The sequence below is a fragment of the Phocoena sinus genome, chromosome 1 (genome assembly GCF_008692025.1).
Source record: "Phocoena sinus isolate mPhoSin1 chromosome 1, mPhoSin1.pri, whole genome shotgun sequence".
NCBI lineage: Eukaryota > Metazoa > Chordata > Mammalia > Artiodactyla > Phocoenidae > Phocoena > Phocoena sinus.
Genome location: NC_045763.1, coordinates 171,004,060 through 171,023,681, shown reverse-complemented (window position 1 = coordinate 171,023,681; position 19,622 = coordinate 171,004,060). Strand labels below are relative to the sequence as shown.

Sequence of the window (19,622 nt, the reverse complement as noted above, 5' to 3'; positions counted from 1 at the left end):
AGAGCATGTACTGAGAACTACAGCACACAGTACCTCGGGTATAAAAGGCAAGGGTGACTTAAGCTGCACTGGACCATTCCAGAGCCCTAAAGAAACCAAAGAATAAACTGTCTCCATTCCTGACAACCATAAAATACCAACCATCTCACAGTTATCTCAGTCTTGAGCAGCTTCTAAGGCGAATACAAACTGTGGTTGACAACTGAAGTGATAATATAACACCTTTTGAGTGTCTGATGCGTGAAGTTCATTAGTTCTGAGGTCAACATTTTAACACAACAGCCGAATTGCATTCATATCATCAGATGCCATCCACCAAAAACCGCTGTAAAAACCAGGCAGGGGTCTTAATACTGCCAAGACTAGTAAAATTAGAACTAGACTGCAAAAGAGCCCTTCCACATTTCTGAACAAAATAAAATACACCAAGCAAATAAAACAAACATTTCCTGAGGATATTACCCCAAATGGGATCGTCCTAACCTTCTGTGGGCATTTTCACAGTAATTTTGAGGGGGAAATTCTGGTATATCAAGAGATACACCATTAGGTCACTCAAATATTGTTTTTCTTTAGTTGCCATTTACACATAGTTGAAATCTAAAAGGTAGTGCTTCAAATCTGATGGGAAGACACCATTTAAAGGAAAGAAAGGAAGATGGATCCCTGTGTTTAAACAAATGTTAAATATTTTTTATTTTACTCACCTGCACACTGAGATGAATCCATTTCTTCACAAGAATTCTCCCCAGTGTCATTACTTTTATTGGAGGCTGCAAACCATTTACTGTGCGGTAATAAAACAGGGTCTCTTTCTCAGATATTGTAAGTTTGAACGCAATCTGCCCATCCGCTGTCTTCTCTATAACACACCTTGGGAAGCAACCAGAAAAGAGAAAAAGGGTCAGCCTGCAACCAAATGAGAGGCTAAACCATCATCCAGTGATGGTGATGTAACTGACCCCAAACTCCACTCAAAGTGTCACAATGAATGAGTACCTGAATGTTATCAAATTCAGGGCAAGCTTTCTCTCAATTAAGAAGCCCTTTTATTTCAATAAAAAATAGAATTCTTATTTACAATATATTCCCCCAGGACCTCCACTCCCTTTATTGGAGATGCATGATGGGAGCTAAAGTGGTCGAATCATCCTGCAAAACCAACATGTAGCCTATTGGCTCATTAGTTCCTCTGCTATTTCTTTTATAGGAAGCGGCACAATACACCACATCCGGCTTGGGTATCGAGTCACCAGCGCAAATCTTTTTTCTTTTCTTTTTTTTTTTTTAATGTAAAGAGAGGTTAGTGTCCATAGAAGGCTCTAAACCGCTAACCCTGAGGTCAGAATCGCTCTATTTAATTCTCATGATGAAATGGAGAATGGACAACTATAGCCTTTACTTCGCTCATCATCAACGAGCCAGAAGCCAAAGCCAGTGTCTGTAGCTCGTCATGACCACACGGCCCAACTGAGGCACTGAGATCATGGTAACGATCCTGGAGGAAAGGTCATCCAATCTTCTAAGAGTACAGTGAAATGTTTTGATAAAATAGAAGAATTTTCAGAAAAATTTTAGGTCTGTGTAGGGCCAGTTATCAAATTATTTTGTTTTAATCACTTCTATTCTGATCACAATGGCACTCTTTTCCCATCCCTTTAAACAGACATTTTTATTTTTTATGTCTTCTAATTTCTCTATTGATTTATGTTTAATATATTTTATTTTATACTAATTATATCATTGCATGTGCCTAGCCACTCTGTACCCACTGAGCAGAAACAGATATGAACTTAAGCAACCCTTTCCTATTACATTTCAACCTAGCAACTCAACTTTTTAGCAGATGAGAGAAGAGCCCCCTGAGTAGATTACTCCTCCAAATCTGCTATTTAAAGAGAAATATCATGGACAGTAGCCATCAACATCCCCCCCAAATAACTAGCTATTAAAGATACTCATCAGCCTGCATCTCACAGACAAGAGCTCAAGAAGGCGGTACATCCCAGGAAGGAGAATTTTATCAAGTCCTAGAGGAGTCTGGGTTCCTTTCTTCACCTGGTTGCCTCCTACTCAGCATCTCCAGGATAATGCCTGATCCTAGAATCCTCCCTGCTCAAGGTTCGTAAGGGGCCTTCCCTTGAGCTCACTTATCGTGCTGCCTTGGTAACAACACCCATCCATCCGTCTTCCCATTCGATCATGAGTTTTCTGACAACAGCACCATAGCCTGGTTTATAGTAGAGCCTCAAAAAAATGAGTCAGTGATCTGAGTAGGAAGAATCGAAGAGGCAAAGGTTAAGACTGGGCAAACCAAGAATTCTTGCTAAAAGTGTTTTTACAACTTTCCTTAAAGGGCACGTTTTTTCACAAATCATTCCTTCTCACTTGCATTTATTCTTTTTGAGAATTGAGAGGTAATATGACCGGAGAACACTTACCAGTCACTATTTCACTGTCACTTTTTTACTCTATCTGTACATATATTTGGTGATAAAGTTATGAGGCCAAATATATATATTTTATATAAGGCAAATAGGTTTAGTTGACATACAGATTTTATATAAAGTGGAAATACGATTTTATGGAAATTCTATTGTGATTGTTTTTAACCCTTTGGTAGGTGAATATTTCTAAGTCACTGGAATGAAAGAATTTCTCTCTATTCCCTGTCTCTAGGTCTTAAACAATCTAAGAAGAGTTTGCCTCTGTTCATCTCTCTTGAGTTAAATCTACAAGTTAGAATTTGACCATTACTCAAGGATGTATTTGCCACATGCAGGCTTATTTCCCCAAGCTTACTGAAAATGCATTTCTTAATATGTTATTGATTATCTTCCTTGCTATTTTGTTTGCTTGTAAACATACTAGCTTGGGTAGATAATGAATGTGAGAGGAAGGCAGGTAGCAAAATATTTAGGAACTGGATTTATCTTGCTCCTGAATAAACAATAATTGGATAATCCATGTTTTGTTTGTTTTACTTATCTAGTACAAACACCCTGAAATTCCCCCAATTCCCACAGGTATTTCAGTTTTGAGAATGGAAACGACCTTGATGCATGGAACTCTCAAAACCATATACCATGTGCTACTGCCTCTATAAATACTCCTCTGTCTTATTTATACAAAATGATACCAATGGATGAATTTGGTAGAGACATATCCCTTGTAAAAAGCTTGGAAAAAAATATTTCATCCTAGCCATATTTGTCAAGAGACAATTTTTTAAAACTCTTTGCACGTTAGTTACATAAACTAAGTAGGTTGGATTTACTGACATTTCCAACAGTAAGAAAACAGGGTTTTCTTTCAGGGCACATACAGAAATAGGGGTAACGGTTTGTGACGATTTTCACTCCAAATAAAACAAAATGAAAATATGCCAACTTTCACTTGGCACATTAAAACTAAACACCAAAGATATTTAAGTCATATTTGCTTATGAAATTATAAGACTCTTCTGGTTTGTTTCGTGCGTTTTTAGATATTTGGCCAACATCCTCATACAAAGAAAACTTCACAAGGAGAAGAGGCAAAAGCCCTACAGGAAGATGAAAGATGAGCAAAACATGCCTCAAGACTGTCCTACTCGTTCCAGTTTCCAGATTGTTTCTAAACACTTAGGGGAAACATTAGATACCAGCTTCAAAACTATTACAGAATGAAAATCAGGTGATTACAGAAAATAACCAAAAACGTTAAGGAAGCCCCCCTCCGAACTCACTGAAGGCATTTCTACTGGGATGAATGGCATGAATGCTTTTGAGAATCTTTTATGCTTTTCTGTATATTTCCTAACAGATGAAAACGCCAGGAAGCGAAGGGCCAAAAGCGACCTCTTTTCAGAGATAGGGTGTCATTCATTTATTCAACTCATTATTGAGCATCTTCCAAGATGAGTTAAACAAACATCTCTTCCTGGGAAAATAAGGATGCAGACAACACAGTCCTGAGCCCTCAGAGAACTACATGCCGAATGAAAATTGTATACTCTAGTAAGGGCAAGTTGTTTATACAAACCTGGACCAAAACTTTGAAAATATCCATTATTTGTATTACTAGTCCCCATGACTTAAAACTCACACTGAGCCTGGTTGAGCCTCTGAAAACTAAGACCAAAAGTTTAGCTAAACTGCTGGAAAAAAACAAAAAAAAAACAACAAAGAGCCAGGTGTAAATATGTCTGCCTGCCATGAAATTATTTTAACACACTCTTCTTTGAGGGTTTAGTTCATCCATAGAAAGGAGAAAAATACTTCGAATTGAGGAAAAATTATTTGGAATATAAAGTTGACCAGGAGAGCCTAATATAGGAGTAGGTCTTCAGTGGCATCAATTCCAAAGTGCCTTCATTTCTAGGTTGGAATTCAAGTTGCAATACCCTTGACTCTTACTGATTTTGCAGGACCCTAGGAAAGCTTACACTCCCTCTGCTACTTACATTACACCTTCTTGCTCCGGTTTCAACCACACAGCTAGAGTAAATGACGCCGCCAACCTGGCAGCAGGAGGAGAGGCAAAGCAACTCTGGTGATTTCCAAAAATGAAACTTGCAGAAGGGCCGTGGGCATCGGGACTCAGATCACGCCGGTCTACGGTGATGCAGCCCCTGAGGCCTGCTGAGAAGAGGTCAGTGTAGGTGGGGGGCGACGATCGGTAAGGACAATCTTGAATGCAGAACCGCTGGGGACAGACCCGAAGGCCTTCAGCTGCGGCAGAGCTCTGACAGAAGGTGCTTCGGGCTGGGAGTCCACACGTCGCTTGGGTTGGCACCACCGAAACCTTCTTGAAAGCTGCCACGTTCTCCAGCCTTGGGAAAAGGCCCTGCGAGTCAGCCCACGATATGGAAGCAAAATAAGTAAAGAGCCATGTTTTAGGGGTGGGAAACAAGAAGCCGAAGCCCAAAGAAAGTGCCAGGCAATTCATGTTTACACAAAAGCATTCTCCTTCCAATCAAGCGTTCCTAAATAAATAATCAGGCCGATGGCGCTGGCCAGCGACTCTTTAACACGGCGTGCTTTAAATAACATTGAGATAAATCCATTTTCGGCAAACCGCAGACGGCTTTTCACACTGGGGTAACACCGGAGGCCTCCTTAGTGATGGCGAAGACATGAGTAGCAGCTGGTGTCTGGGAATCAAAAGCAGAGAGTCAAGGAAGAGCTGTTACTGTTACATCTTTAAAACTTTCCGTGCATTCTAAGCAGGGGGATTCCGAGTCCCCAGGAAACATTATTAAACTTCTTAAAAACATTTTGAAGTACACTCTCTAGAGTAAAACACTCATTCTTTTGGTAACTCTCTTCATCGGGCAAATCAAGCACTCGAAAAGCCCACAGGACAACCAGTTGGACATATACATATGTGCACATACTTTTATTAGTATATTTCCCCACACAGTAATTTCAGATTGCTACTCCACCCCAGGGAATTAGCACTAACCACTCTCCTTCACAAGGTTAAGAACTATATAGATTTCCTTTACACACGCACGGGACGTTGTTAACGCAGAGCTAACTTGCAGATGTCCCGAATAAAGCTGGCAAAGCACTTTGGGCCTTCCCCCGCCCCCCGCCCCCCCCCCATCGCAGCATGTGCGGCAACTTTAAGCTCACGGTAAAGCTGATTAGAAACCCAACACCATCTGTCCGTCCCACGCCTCAGTATTTAGCAAACGTTTGTGTGTTTCCTCATATGACTATGTGTAGGTTACATATGGACCCCTGATACTGTGTAAGTAATTGTATTGATAAATAAGCTGAGTTACCATTTCTTTATAGCATTTCAACCAGGCCCCTCAGTGTGACAAATGGCTCTTCACGGGACCGCTGTCCCTGGTTGCCTGGCAACGCTGCGGTAACCTCCGGAAAGTCTCAGCAAATAGGCCACTGCGGCAGGACGGCCGCATGGAAGACTTGGGCGCCCAAGTCAGGGATTCTGCGCAGCGAACGCTTGGTTACCTGAAACTCAGAGTGCAGTCTGCTGGCTGGCCTGCCTGGAACTGAGCTCCTCGAGCCTCCAGCAGGTGCCTCAAGCAGTGGGAGGGACCAGAACGGGGCCAGGCATGCATAATTTTAAAGTAGCAGTGCACCTTATCCTCTAATCCCTTCTTTTGCCCCTCCCCTTTCCCTGGCTTTCATGCACCTCAATCCATTTAATCATGTCATCAAAATGACCTCACAGAAGCAAAAGGACCGCTGACTTCTTAGCTGCTTGACTGGATATGAATATGTGTGTATTTACGAATGCATGTTTGATGTCAATTCTATGTAGTTTTATTACATCCAAAACTCTCTTCAACCGTCTGGGACGTCTCATCCTATAGGAGAAACATTCTAAAGCAACTGATGCTTCTATCCCTCCACTGTCTTATAAATGGAAAATTCCTTTGGGAAACAGCTAGCCAGTTGGGCTTTTTCTATAAGTTATCATATTTAGAGAAATGTTTAGAAGTGAGAGAAATGTCTGTATGGCATTTCTTGTTAGTAAGGCAGGCAGAGACAACTCCAGAATGTCTTCACTCAAATTTCCTTTCATTTCTCTTCTAAGAGAGACCTGGCCATAACTTTTAAGTATCAACCTTACCAATCAGAACTAGGTGCTTCCAGAGGAAATCTTCATCTTTTGTCAAATTATCCTATTCTCTCTACTAGTTGATTATTATAATCTTGCAAGGGCAATTTTTATTTAAAAGCAAAGTTTAATGTAAAACCAGCTAATATGTAAGGAAAATCTGGAGAAATATGTTTGGAAATAGGTACATAGGACACAGTGAAGTAGACAAATGGATTACTCACACCTCTACAAAACATGCAACCAATATTGGTCTTCCAATGTGTTATTCAATGTCTGGCTCCTCTTTATGCCTTAAGAATCCAAAGATTAACTTTAATTTTTAATTGTGGTGCTTCAGTATATCTTTTGGGTCACCATTCTGGTGATAAAAAATCATCTCCACATAACAACTCCTGCTTCGTAGTAGGAAGTCATGACTCAAAGGAGACGATCTAAGATTAGCAACTCTGCTCCACAACCAGAAATGCTGCCTGTGATTTGCAAGGGCAGACAATGGATTGACATGGCCCTCAACTTTTGCAATTCCGTACTATCAATCCTGAAGATGTATCTGGTAAATGATGTGGGCACCAACAGTTCTACCACCACTAGAAGTGCCTGAGAAATACATAAAGGAAAAAAAAAGTAAGAGTGTACAGGAGGAAAGTTTAGTTCAATACAAGTAACTATGTGCTACTATTTTTCTCATATATTTTCGTGGATTCACTGGGTAGTTCTGTTCTAGACCAGCTTGGCTGGGGCTGGATGGTCTGATTTGGCCTCACTCTCTCAGCTAGCAGTTGGCTTGACACTCATGGGAGTCTAACCCAAGCTCATTCTGGTGAGAGCAGGAAAATTCCAAGCAACATAAGATGGGACAGCCTAATGTAAAAGTATTATTCAGGCATCTGCTTATATCATATTTGCTAATGTTCCCATTGACCAGAGCAAGTCACATGGCCAAGCCCAGATTCAAAGGCTGTGAAGTTGACTCAGTTCTTCAAAGAACAGTTGAGAATTGCTAGCAATTTCTTCTTCTAGTGGTAAAGACATCATTGAATCAGAATTTCCTTCCTCTGAAAAAGTCCAAAAAATGGTCTTTTAGTGAGACAACTGTAAGTAAGTTCATACTCATTATTGTGGAAAACGTTACTATAATAAGCTTAGTGTTTCAAGTCCTTGAGACCTAGCTCCTATTGACGGACAAAATCAAGGGATATCCTTGGGTTTTTAACATCCCTTAATTTACTATTAAAATTGACTAACCTCTGGCATAAATGATCTAGAAAAACAGTGAATGTATAATAAGTACTATTAGATGTGAAAATAGAGGCATAAACTACAGAGGCAATGTGATTACAAATACAAGAAAAAGTAGACAATTTTATGAGAATTAAACTTGAGTTCTTAGGCAAATTGGAAAAGTTGCTTAAAATATTTCCAACTTCGACTGATTCAAGAAGAAAGAGAGATGGAAACAACCCAGATGTCCATCAGCTGCAGGACAGATAAAGAAATTGTGGTATATGCATAGACTGGAAGGAGAAAGCACAATGAAAGAAAAGTGAACTACCATTACAAGCAACAGCGTAGATAAATCTCACAGACGTGGTCGTCAGTGAAATAAGGCAGACACCCCCAAGAACATAGTGTATGATTCCATTTATATGAAGTGCAAAGGCAAAGCTAATCTGTGGTGACAGAAGTCAGAACAGTGCTCTCTTTAAGACAGAGGAAGAGACTGGAAAGTGTTCAAAGAAGCCAGCAGGAGTGCCGGACATTTATCTTGATATGGGTGGTGGTTACACAGGTGGATACATTTTTTAAAGTTCCTCAAGCTTTACACTTAAGGTTTGTTCACTTTGTGCAAATTATACCTCGATAAAAAAAAAAGAGTAGTAAATTTTAAAAAATTTAAGATGAATAGTTCTATCTGTTATAGTCTGCAGTTAAATGTCTTCCCACAAGGAAAACGGTGGGCCTGGAGAGTTGTGCAAATCAGTTATACCACCCATCTGGGAAAACTGTAATTCCAATTTTTACAAACATTCTTGCAAATTGAATAAAAGAATATTTCCCTTCTTTTTTGAGGCAGTATAACCAAAAGAGAGAGAGAGAGAGAGAGAGAGAGAGAGAGAGAGAGAGTGTGCGTGTGTGTGTGTGTGAGAGAGAGAGAGAGAGAGAGAGAGCAAAAGCGTGAGCGAGAGCGAGAGAGAGAGGGAGAGAGAGAATATGATAAGGGAAAATTAAAGACCAATCATGCTCATATACATACTGCAAAAAAAAATTCTGAATAAAACATAAGCAAACTGAATTAAGAAGTATATAAGAAGCTTAAATCTTTTAAGTTGGCTTTATTCCAGAATTGCAAAATTGGTTTGAATTTTAAAAATATATTAATTCACCATAAAAATAGTAAAAATTCTTGTGAGCTTTTAGGACCAAAATCCTTAACAAACTAAAGAAGAAAACTTCTATAACTTGACGGTTTACAAAAGCAACATCATAAATAATAATAATAATCAGGATAAATAGCACTTTTGTTAAAACCAGGAGTAGCGCGAGAACACCTGCCATCACAGCTTCTAATCAACATTTTACTAGCCAGTGCGTGAAAATAAGGAAAAGATAAACCAAAGCATAAGTACTGAAAATGATTATCAAATGTCACACATTTCTCTAAATAACAAAATCTAAAGACAAATATTTGACCTAGATTCTGGAGAGAAGATGTACATATGATGAATGCTGCTCATCAACTTGGGGCTCTTTTTTCTAGGCACATACTACTTGACCCCTTGTCAAGTTAGAGGTGGCCACGTGACTTGCTTTAGCCAATGAAATATGAGCCACTGCCAGGGGAAAGCTACAAGGACCCGTGTGCAATTTCCTGTGCTCACTCTGCCACGTCCAGATGGTGCCTGCTCTGTCAGCCTCTTGCCCTGGCTGGGAAGACATAGATCAGAGTCTGCTTGCCGGCCCTACTGGACACATAGCATGTGTGAAAAATAAACTTTTATTGTTTAAAGGCATTTTTTGAAATCTTGGAGTTCTTTCTTACTGCAGAATAATTTAGTTTAATACGAGTGATGCAAAGATCAATAAACAAAAATCAACTGCACGTCTCTGTGCCAGATAGAGGATGAAATAAACAAATTAGAAAATATAACTAAAAGATGCTATTCATATTATAAGGTACTTAAGAACAAATCTAAAAACTGCATTACTACTATGAAAAAAGTCAAGTTTTACTGAATAACATTTAAGAGACCAAAAACAGAGAGAGAAATTATGTTCTTGGATTCAACGACTATCACGAGGATGAAGTTTTCATATAGTTGTCTATTAATCCAATGCAATTCCTACGTAAAGCACAGCAGAGTTACTCATGGAACTTGACAAACCTATTTTAAAACATATAAAAAAGAGCAAACAGCTGACAGTATCCAAGGCACTGCAAACATAGAAGATGAGGGACTTTGCTAACAGATATCAAGATGTGTATAGGGCCATATAAACTAGGAGTGTGCAACATTAATGCAGAGATGGGGAAAAAAATCCGATAGAAACATCAAGAACCACAGGGAAAGACTCACATATATAGACTTATATTTGTCCCTGCATATCACTAAAAAAAGGATGAACTAGTTAGTAAATGTTACAAGGAAAATCAATTCCACTTACTGGAAAATAAAATGAAATTGGATCCCTACTTCTCACTATATACGAAAGTTACTTCGAGATAGATTGAGACCTAAATGTTTAGAAACAAAACTTGAAAATCTTTTGAAATTAAAGAAGATGCTTTAACCACCTTAAGATGGGAAAATATTTCTTAAACTGGACACAAGTGCAAAACATAAAAGATAAATAAATGGGACTACATTAAAATCAAGAACTTCTGTTCATCAAATGTCCCCATAAAGGGAAAACCCAAGAAAACCTAAGCCACAACATTAGAGACATGTCACACATGTGATGGGAAAAGAATGAACACAGAGAATGCTTAAATAATTTCTGTGAATCAAAAGACGAATATTCCAATTCTTTTTAAAAAGACAGATGATATAAACAAGGATTTCAGAGAACAGTAAACAGGAGGGGCCAATAAACTTACAGAAAGTATTGGACTTCATCAATATCTACAGAGAGGCAAATTAAAACCACAATGAAATTTTATTTTACACACGCTAGATCATACAAATTTTATATTAGGACAATGCCAACCATTATGAAGGGTATGTAGCAAAATGAACTCTAAATATTTCAGGTGGAAGGGTAAATTAATGCAAATGCTCTAAAGAACAATTTGGCATATTTAGAAAAGTTGAAGCTGCCTATACTCTAAAAAACAGCACGTTCACACTTATGCACATTCATTAGAAAACCTTAGTGCTGTGCACCAGGGGGCATATTCTGTATGTTCACAGCAGTTGTTTCTGGTAATGCCAGAAAGCTGGAAACCATTCAATGTCTATAATAAATATCAATAAGTCACTGACATCTTCCTATGACAACAAATTCTGCTATCTGTTGATCTCTTTCTCACTCTTCTTATTTCTTCTGCCTTTTTGTTCCCCCTGTGATTCCTGATTTTCTATAAGTTGACTGTTGACACAGTTATCCAACCAAGTAACCAACCACAGGTTACAGTGGGCAAGCACAACGCATTGAGTATAATATTCTGATTCTAGGTTTTTATCTTTTCAACAGTTCTTGGTATCTGAGAACACCTAGCATCTATCATCGGGGATTTTTTCCAATTATATCCTTACCCTTTTTCACATTTGAAAATTCAGATGGCTAGTTCTCGGATAATTAAAGATTGGGTTAGAGTCATGACGGTCATCACAATAGATGCTGTATACTGAGTGTCTCACATGTAGCAGGCACCATACACGTGATTTATACACGTGTGTGTATTTACGTATACACACATAGCCATCTCATCTTTACTATAACTCTAGGAGGTAAGTGCTCTTACCTCATTTCACAAATGTGGAAACTGCAATTTGGAAGGGCTTCATTCTGTTTGTCTTTGCATCTTGAGAAATGAGCATGTCTAACAGGAGGGGCACTCAAACAATGTTTGATATTTTAATTTCGTGTTCTTTATTTTTATTATATTTCTCTTGCCAGAATTGAAAACACTAGCTATTTTATAAAGACTATATTAGTTTTGCCAATATAGAAACAATCTTTGTGCTTTCAAATTATAAAGAGATTAAATGACAAAAATGAATCTATAAAGTCATCAAAGTGCAATGTTTCTGACCAGTGTGTCCTACTTATAGTGTAACAGCAGCACCAATATCAAGTGTGACTAGGATACAGGGGTGTCAACCTCAGGTTGTGGCCTGGGCTGCGGTCCTGTCAACCTGAAGGACTGAACCAAGATTATAAATCAAACAGGGTGGTGGTTCAGGAAACATATACTACCCAGTAAGGAAGGTGCAGGACATAGAGGCCTAGAGAACAAGAGAGATGTTAAAAGTAAATGACTCAGGCTTTCCTGGTGGCGCAGTGGTTGAGAATCCACCCACCAATGCAGGGGCAAGGGTTCGAGCCCTGGTCCAGGAGGATCCCACAGGCCGCGGAGCAACTAAGCCAGTGTGCCACAACTACTGAGCCTGCACTCTACAGCCCGCGAGCCACAACTACTGAGCCCGCGCTCTAGAGCCTGTGAGCCACAACTACTGAGCCCGTGTGCCGCAACTACCGAGCCTGCCCTCTAGAGCCCGAGCTCCACAACAAGAGAAGCCACTGCAGTGAGAAGCCCACGCACCACAACGAAGAGTAGCCCCCGCTCACCACAACTAGAGAAAGCCCACGTGCAGCAACAAAGACCCAACACAGCCTAAATAAATAAATAAGTAAATAAAATTTATAAAAAAAGAAGTAAATGACTGAGTTGGTAAGTGGGTACGGTAACTCGGATAGAGAGGACCATGGCTGCTAGCATTAGCAGACTCTTCCTGAGACAGAGGACAGTGTAGGTCAATACCCAGTCTGGAAGTAGACATAGCCAGGCGGAGGAGGACCCAATCAGATGGATATGCCCTGACATATGTTTAAAGTACATTTAATAAGATGAGGAAAACCTGAGTTTCTTCTCTCCTCCACTCCATACATTTTCTTTCTCTCTTAAAATTACACAATGTGTGAACACTGTAAAAAACATTTCTTAAGCAACATGAGGAGACAAAATTGAAGACTTCATCCACACCCTACCATCATCTCTTCATTAAGCCTCTGTTAGAATTATTTTGACCTTCTTCTACAAGCATGAAGTATGTATATTCTACACCAATCAGATTCCACATTGTGAAAATTTCAGCAAAACGCTTCCTATTTTTGGAAAATTCCCATCCATTTTCTTTTGCAATTTTCTGAATCAATACAATCCCTTACAATGCTTAAAATTCAGAGCATAAAGTAAATCATTTTCCTTGAATAGTAATAGTTCACACATTATTTGATTTCTAAAGTCTTAAACTAAGGTACTCACTGACAAAGTAAGAATAAATCTAAGTAACATGCGAGTCAAAGCGACAGGTGACCTAAAGGTGAAAGTTTAAAGAGTCAGTGCTGGAGGGGCCCTCTCCTCTGATTTTCTGGTCATATTGATATGGAACAGTCATCATCCAGGTCTCTGAATAACTACACCTAGATCACACAGATAACCTGCAATGGACATGTAACATGCAGGACATGTAGCATGAATGAGAGATAAACCCATGTGGTTTTAAGCCACTGAGATCCTTGTTATGACAGTAGGGACTACCCTCTGTGATACACAGGGCCTGCTGCATTTTCTTATACAGCTATACCTGCAGCAGGAAAATTGCCGACACTCCTATCAAATGTACTCGCAAACAAGGCTGGTGCATTCAATGGACAACTAATGACCTAACTTGCATCCATAAAAACCCATATCCTTCAGTCAGTGAGCGCAGTTGACCCCGCAGAGTAAAAGCATCTACCTGTAGTGCCTGGAAGGGAGTGACTGCATCTTTAATTTTTCAGGCATACTGAGGAGGCAGCAGCTCTTTGGCCCCCAAGAGGCTAGAAGTCCTTGAATAATGTTGCATCCAGTTGGTTGGCAAACGGGTATCAAAACAAAAACACAAAAAAAAACTGGTCGCAATCTTCTCAGACGGGTCTTAGAAAAGGAGACAGTTTATTCCAGCAAGGAAAACTGTTTGAGAGAAAGAGAAACCTCCCCCAAGAAAAGGGCCTGTAAGAAGAAGACTACAGGTAAGGACACGCTGGAATGTAAGGATAAAGAAAGTACGTAAGGCAGTAGCAAGTGAGATCAGAGAAGACAACCAGAAACAGGGGGATCGTTTGTGAAGCAGCGTTACTGCCAGTCACACACCCCATCTAGTAGGGCAACTAGGAAGGCCCCTTTATACCACCCCCATTAGTTCAGTCTTAGGCAGAAGCTACATCTTAATTCGAGGATACCACCGATAACCCATAGAAGGGAAATCTCCTTCCTTGGAGTGGGTTAGAGATTCACCCACGGGCTCACCCACGGGCTCAATGGAAGTTGACTTCTTGGAATGGTGTGATCCTCAAGGCCAGGCCTAAAATCCCCAGAATGGAGCATTTGCCTCCTAGAGAATGACAGAAACGTCAGAACCTCTCACTTCCAAGAAGAAAACAAACCACCAGGAGATAAGGCACGCCACAGCACTATCCAATAGAGAAGCTAGTAACCTGCCCTGAGGGATGCGAGCCCTCGGACTTCGGAGACCACAGTGGAAGATGTTTCACAGTCGGAAGAGGCAGTCACTGAAAAGATGAGCAAAGCACCACGCCTTGCTGGTGAGGCTCAGCCCTATCCCCGTAAGATGTTGAGAAGCTGGTGAGGGACACGGTATGTCTTAGAGGTATTTCAAAAAAAAAAAGATAAGGTTAAATGAACGGACCGCATACCCACCATCACCTGGAGCATTGTGACAGGTAGGACCATTTAGAGGGTAAGAATGCAAGCTCCAGAGACAGCCTGGGTTAGAACCCTGACTCTACCCCCTATATTTGCTGTGTGTTCTTGGACAGGTTACTTAACCTGTTTTTCAGCTTCCTCATCTGTAAAATGGGAATATTACCTACCTCCTAGGGTTGTTGGGGGATTAAATGTAGAGAACATAGACTAGTTTTTCACTGTTAGCTTTTTTTATATATATATATATATATATATATTTCCAATTTATACCTACTGAGTTTTTCTGTAATTGTACATCCAAAGACAATAGAGAGAATAAGTACATTTGGAGAAAATACTACCATACGTTTTTCTATCATTAGATTTCAAACACTTTTATAGATTATCTCATTTGATCTTTATAACAACACTACAGATTGGACACAGACAGTATCACTCCCAAAATACACATGAAGAAAAAGATAATCTGGGCTTACATCGCTTGATGGGCAAGTGGCAAAGCCCAGATTAACTGGATCGGACCTAGTACCTGTCAGCTTATTCGAAGGCCGAACTCAGAGGTTTCATGAAATGCTGGGGTATTGAATTATGTCTTGAGAATTAATGGTTTTTATAGATAGAGGAGAACACAATGAGCCTTTCAAGTGATAGGAACAACATAAGCGAAGACACCTAGTTTAGAATAAGATTGTCCTACATTTACAGGACATGTATTTCCTATAGAAATACATAAATACAATTCATTGCTCTAAAGTAGATTATATCAGATTTCCAAATTTTTCTGAGAATGTTCAAAGCATTAACAAGGGTATTATAAATAACTTTGGGAGCCTCCGGTTTTTATTCAGTTTCTAGGTCCTAGCCATTCTCATTCTACTGCCTTGATCAAAATTGTTCAACACGTGTTCTTATAGATCGTAAATTATGCACACTCTCAGATGGCCCAGGAATTGCATTTGTTTGAGGCATAAAAGCTTCACATGGATATTTCAGGTTGTGCTGGGACACGTGGGGAACTTGATACCGTTGATAGCGTGTGGCAGGCCATCTAACTCCTGTCCATTCTTTCTCCTCGTGCTGGGCAAGGGCCAAGACTGAGCCTGGCAGGTGAATTCAAGATTGGCTTCCTAGAGCTGAGCCTGGCAGGGACATAACAGCTGCCAGGCCATACGGGACAGGTAGCGGCCGGCAAGTTAATAGCTGGCGAGCAGGACAAATAGGTGGGTGTGGGTCTGAAAATGAAAATGACACAGTGTGAGGGAAGGACAGCAGGCAAGCAGAGCACAGGATGGAGCTCCAGCCAGACAGGCAATCGGCAATAATTAAGGCTCAAGTTTCTGCAAAGAGCCCCGTTCCTCAGAATCAGGTGCCTCCCTCTTAACAAGGGGGAAAGCCCTGGATTGCCTGAAACCCACGGGTGTGCTATTTCAACATGCTTTTGAGAAAGTGCCATCGCAGGGAGGGAGGAAACATGAAGACACAGCAGGTTTCAGGGCACAGCGAACTAAGCAGGGAGGGTGGTACATCTGGTCTTAGAAACTCAACCCAGCTGAATAACCCCTAAAACACTCCCAAAGAGTAAAAAAAAAAAAAAAAAAAGTGTGCTACACTTAGAATGAAAGAGAAGATGTAAAAGTCGTGATGGGAAGAAAAATTATTTTGCTTAGGAGAAAACGCCAATATTATGTGTTTGAGAGCTCTTTTGTCTTAATTTAGGGAAAATAATATGGAATCTGCTGCATCAGTGGACTCTTCTAAAAGGTCTCTGTAACTCTCCATGTAATTTACTTATGTGGTTTATTAGTATAATTTTTAGGTTCAGAAGTCAAAGGCCTCAAGAGAAAAGCAAGAGTTAGAAAAATGATGAGGATCATAAAATTTGAGCAAAATACATTTGCAGAATAGTTTCTAAAAGTTATGTAAACACTATCATTATCAGCAAAACTGAAACAGATAGTTTGAGAAATAAGCGATTTTACTGAAAAGAAAATTGCTTGTGAGGGAGGTGATGTGAGGCTCAACTCTGATGGGACTCACTATTGTTAGGGTTTGAACGCAAACCCAGGTCTCCTGATGACCAGACCAGAATGATGTCTACCTCGTTCCATACCCAAGAACAGACTTGATTACATGTGATGTTGCATATATGTAAAATTACAGGTTTTGCATATACACAAAATCAAACAGTTCATGAAGAAGAATTAAGGAACATGAGTATGTGAGCAATCCCTTTGTAATAATAACAATACTAACAACATTATAAGGGTTAAATGAGTGTACAGTATGTATCAGGCTGGAAAAACCATCTCATCTATCGATACAAAAACCTCCAGCAATAATGAACATTACTTGAGGTATCAGGATGCTGGGACCTGGATATTAAGGAATTTATTAAAGAACGACAATATTTAGGAAGAAATACAAGATTCAAATCGAGCTCCCTCTAAATCTTTACCAAATGCCACATTGTCACTTAAAGCAATGATCTCAGAACATTCTCGTATTAGACCTTTTCTTATATTCTAAATGTACCCGTAAAGTAATTTAGGAGGTACTGAGCATCTACAGTCTACCAGGCACTGGGCTTCACTGACTGATGAATGGATACCAATTCTAAGAAAACCCTTGAAATTAAGAATTGGCCTTTTGCTTAAAAAAAAAGAAAAAGAAAGGATTTTATTTTAGGAGAGAAGAGAAAGTCCTTAGTTTAACTGAGATCCACAGATGCAGCCCCTTTTGGCTGTAGGGTGTTCAGATGCCTCCAATTCTGTTGTTTGAGAATCACAATAATAGAGCACATTCAGAAGGATCATCTGGGAAAAAGCCAGGAAGTTGGGGGATAAAATGAGGAGTAAAGCACAGTTTTAAATGAGTACTTGATAAGATTAAAGTCATCGGCAATAAGGAAGCCACTTTATGTAGGGGCAAATGAATCGACTCTAATTTTAACCTAAAATACCACTATAGGGGCAGTAAAATTCTTTCTACTTGGATAAATACTCTTTATTTGAATTACAGCTTGCAGTGAAAATGTAATAAAAATGTAACGTGACAAGATGCTATGACCACAAAAAAGGAGCTCTTTGTCAGGCAGCTGCAGGACTGGCCACCAGAATTGAAATGGAACTAGAGTAAAATCTGCAAATGATCCATCAAAAGCAGGGTAGAGGGCTTCCCTGGTGGCACAGTGATTGAGAGTCCGCCTGCCGATGCAGGGGACACAGGTTCGTGCCCCCATCTGGGAAGATCCCACATGCCGCAGAGCAGCTGGGCCCGTGAGCCATGGCTGCTGAGCCTGCACATCCGGAGACTGTGCTCCACAACTGGAGAGGCCACAAGAGTGAGAGGCCCGTGTACTGCAAAAAAAAAAAAAAAAAAAAAAAAGCAGGGTAGAGTTCAAGAGAAATGAGTTGTATGGGCAAAGCCCAATGAGATATTTAATAGGGAAGAAAGTGGGCTACAGGAAAGAGTCACTTGAAGACTGATCGTGGGACTTACTATCTCCTTAGTAACCATGCCACTAGGTATGTTTGCATCTTGTCTGGTTATATACCTAGTAGTTAGTGATTTGTTAAATGAATGAATGAGAAAACAAACAACCCAAATCTATAATGTAGCTCATGTCAACCCTCATGTTAGGCGGCCATTCTCCATGCTCCAGCTTCAGCTTGGGGAGGAACATACAACATCCAGTACTATAATGAAACTCAGTAGCCTTGAGAGCTCCTAAAAATGCCAACATAAGGGAAAGTGGGATGTGGCAGATTGGCAGGTAGGAGGAAAAAGAGAAACCAAAAGAGTCAGCGGGGAAAAAAATAAAAAGAATTTGAACCAGGCTCAGAAATTCAAAATGGACTTTTTAAAAAGTCAATATTGTATTATGTTTTTGTTAACATGTAAGTTCAGCTTGCTCTTGTCAAGATAAAGTCTTGAAAAATAAAGCCTATGGAGTTTGCCTCTGGGAGTAGTGAGATGACACCCAAGCAGCAACTGCTCTGCACCTGGTCTTTCATGGTTTCATTCGGTTTGGACACTCCTCTCTTAAGCCTATTCTCTTAAATTATCTTTAAAATTTTCACTTCACTTATCTTTAAAAAAGAAAAAAACTGAAAGCTGACTTCTCAACAGAAACAATGGAAGTCGGAAGAAAACAATATTACCTTTGAAGAAATATAAATGACAACATAGAATTGTTTAACTATCAAAACTAACCTTCAGATCAAGGATGAAATCAACATATTTTCTAATACACAGAAATTGAGAGACATTTTTGCCAGTAAACCTTCACTAAAGTAGAACTAACAGAAATCCTTTAGTTAGAAGGAAAATGAACTTGGGGCTGAGCAAGTGGGTAGGGAGTACAAGAAGGAATGTTAGAAAAAAACATAAAATCAGGGAGACCTTCAAGATGGTGGAGGAGTAAGACGTGGAGATCACCCTCCTCCCCACAAATACATCACAAATACATCTACACATGGAACAACTCCTACAGAACACCTACTGAAGGCTGGCAAAAGACCTCAGACTTCCCAAAAGGCAAGAAACTACCCCACGTACCTAGGTAGGGAAAAGAAAAAAGAAGAAACAGAGACAAAAGAATAGGGACGGGACCTGCACGTCCGGGAGGGAGCTGTGAAGGAGGAAAGGTTCCCACACACTAGAAGCCCCTTCACTGGCGGATACGGGGGTGGGGGGTGGGGAAGCTTCGGAGTCACAGAGGACAGTGCAGCAACAGGGGTGCAGAGGACAAAGCGGAGAGATCCCCGCACAGAGGATCGGTGCCGACCGGCACTCACCAGCCCGAGAGGCTTGTCTGCTCACCCGCAGGGGCGGGTGGGGGCTGGGAGCTGAGGCTCAGGCTTCAGAGGTCGGATCGCAGGAAGAGGGCTGGGGTTGGTGGCGTGAACACAGCCTGAAGGGGGCTAGTGTGCCAAAGCTAGCCGGGAGGGAGTCCGGGAAGAAGTCTGGAACTGCCTCAGAGGCAAAAGACAATTGATTCGGGGTGAGCAAGGAGAAGGGATTCAGAGCACCAACTAAACAAACTCCAGAGACGGGCACAAGCCAGGGCTATCAGCACGGACACCAGAGATGGGCATGAAATGCTAACGCTGCT

The 19,622-nt window shown here is 40.4% G+C and overlaps 1 protein-coding gene across 1 annotated transcript in view; it reads right to left on the bottom strand.

Moving 5' to 3' along the window:
- Positions 1–4,929, bottom strand: part of USH2A (usherin) — an 815,986-nt gene extending 811,057 nt beyond the window's left edge. Inside the window, 2 exon segments of the mRNA XM_032639255.1 lie at positions 708–873; positions 4,445–4,929. Of these exon segments, the coding sequence (XP_032495146.1) occupies positions 708–873; positions 4,445–4,929 (651 nt within the window).
- Positions 4,930–19,622: the final 14,693 nt, after the last annotated feature.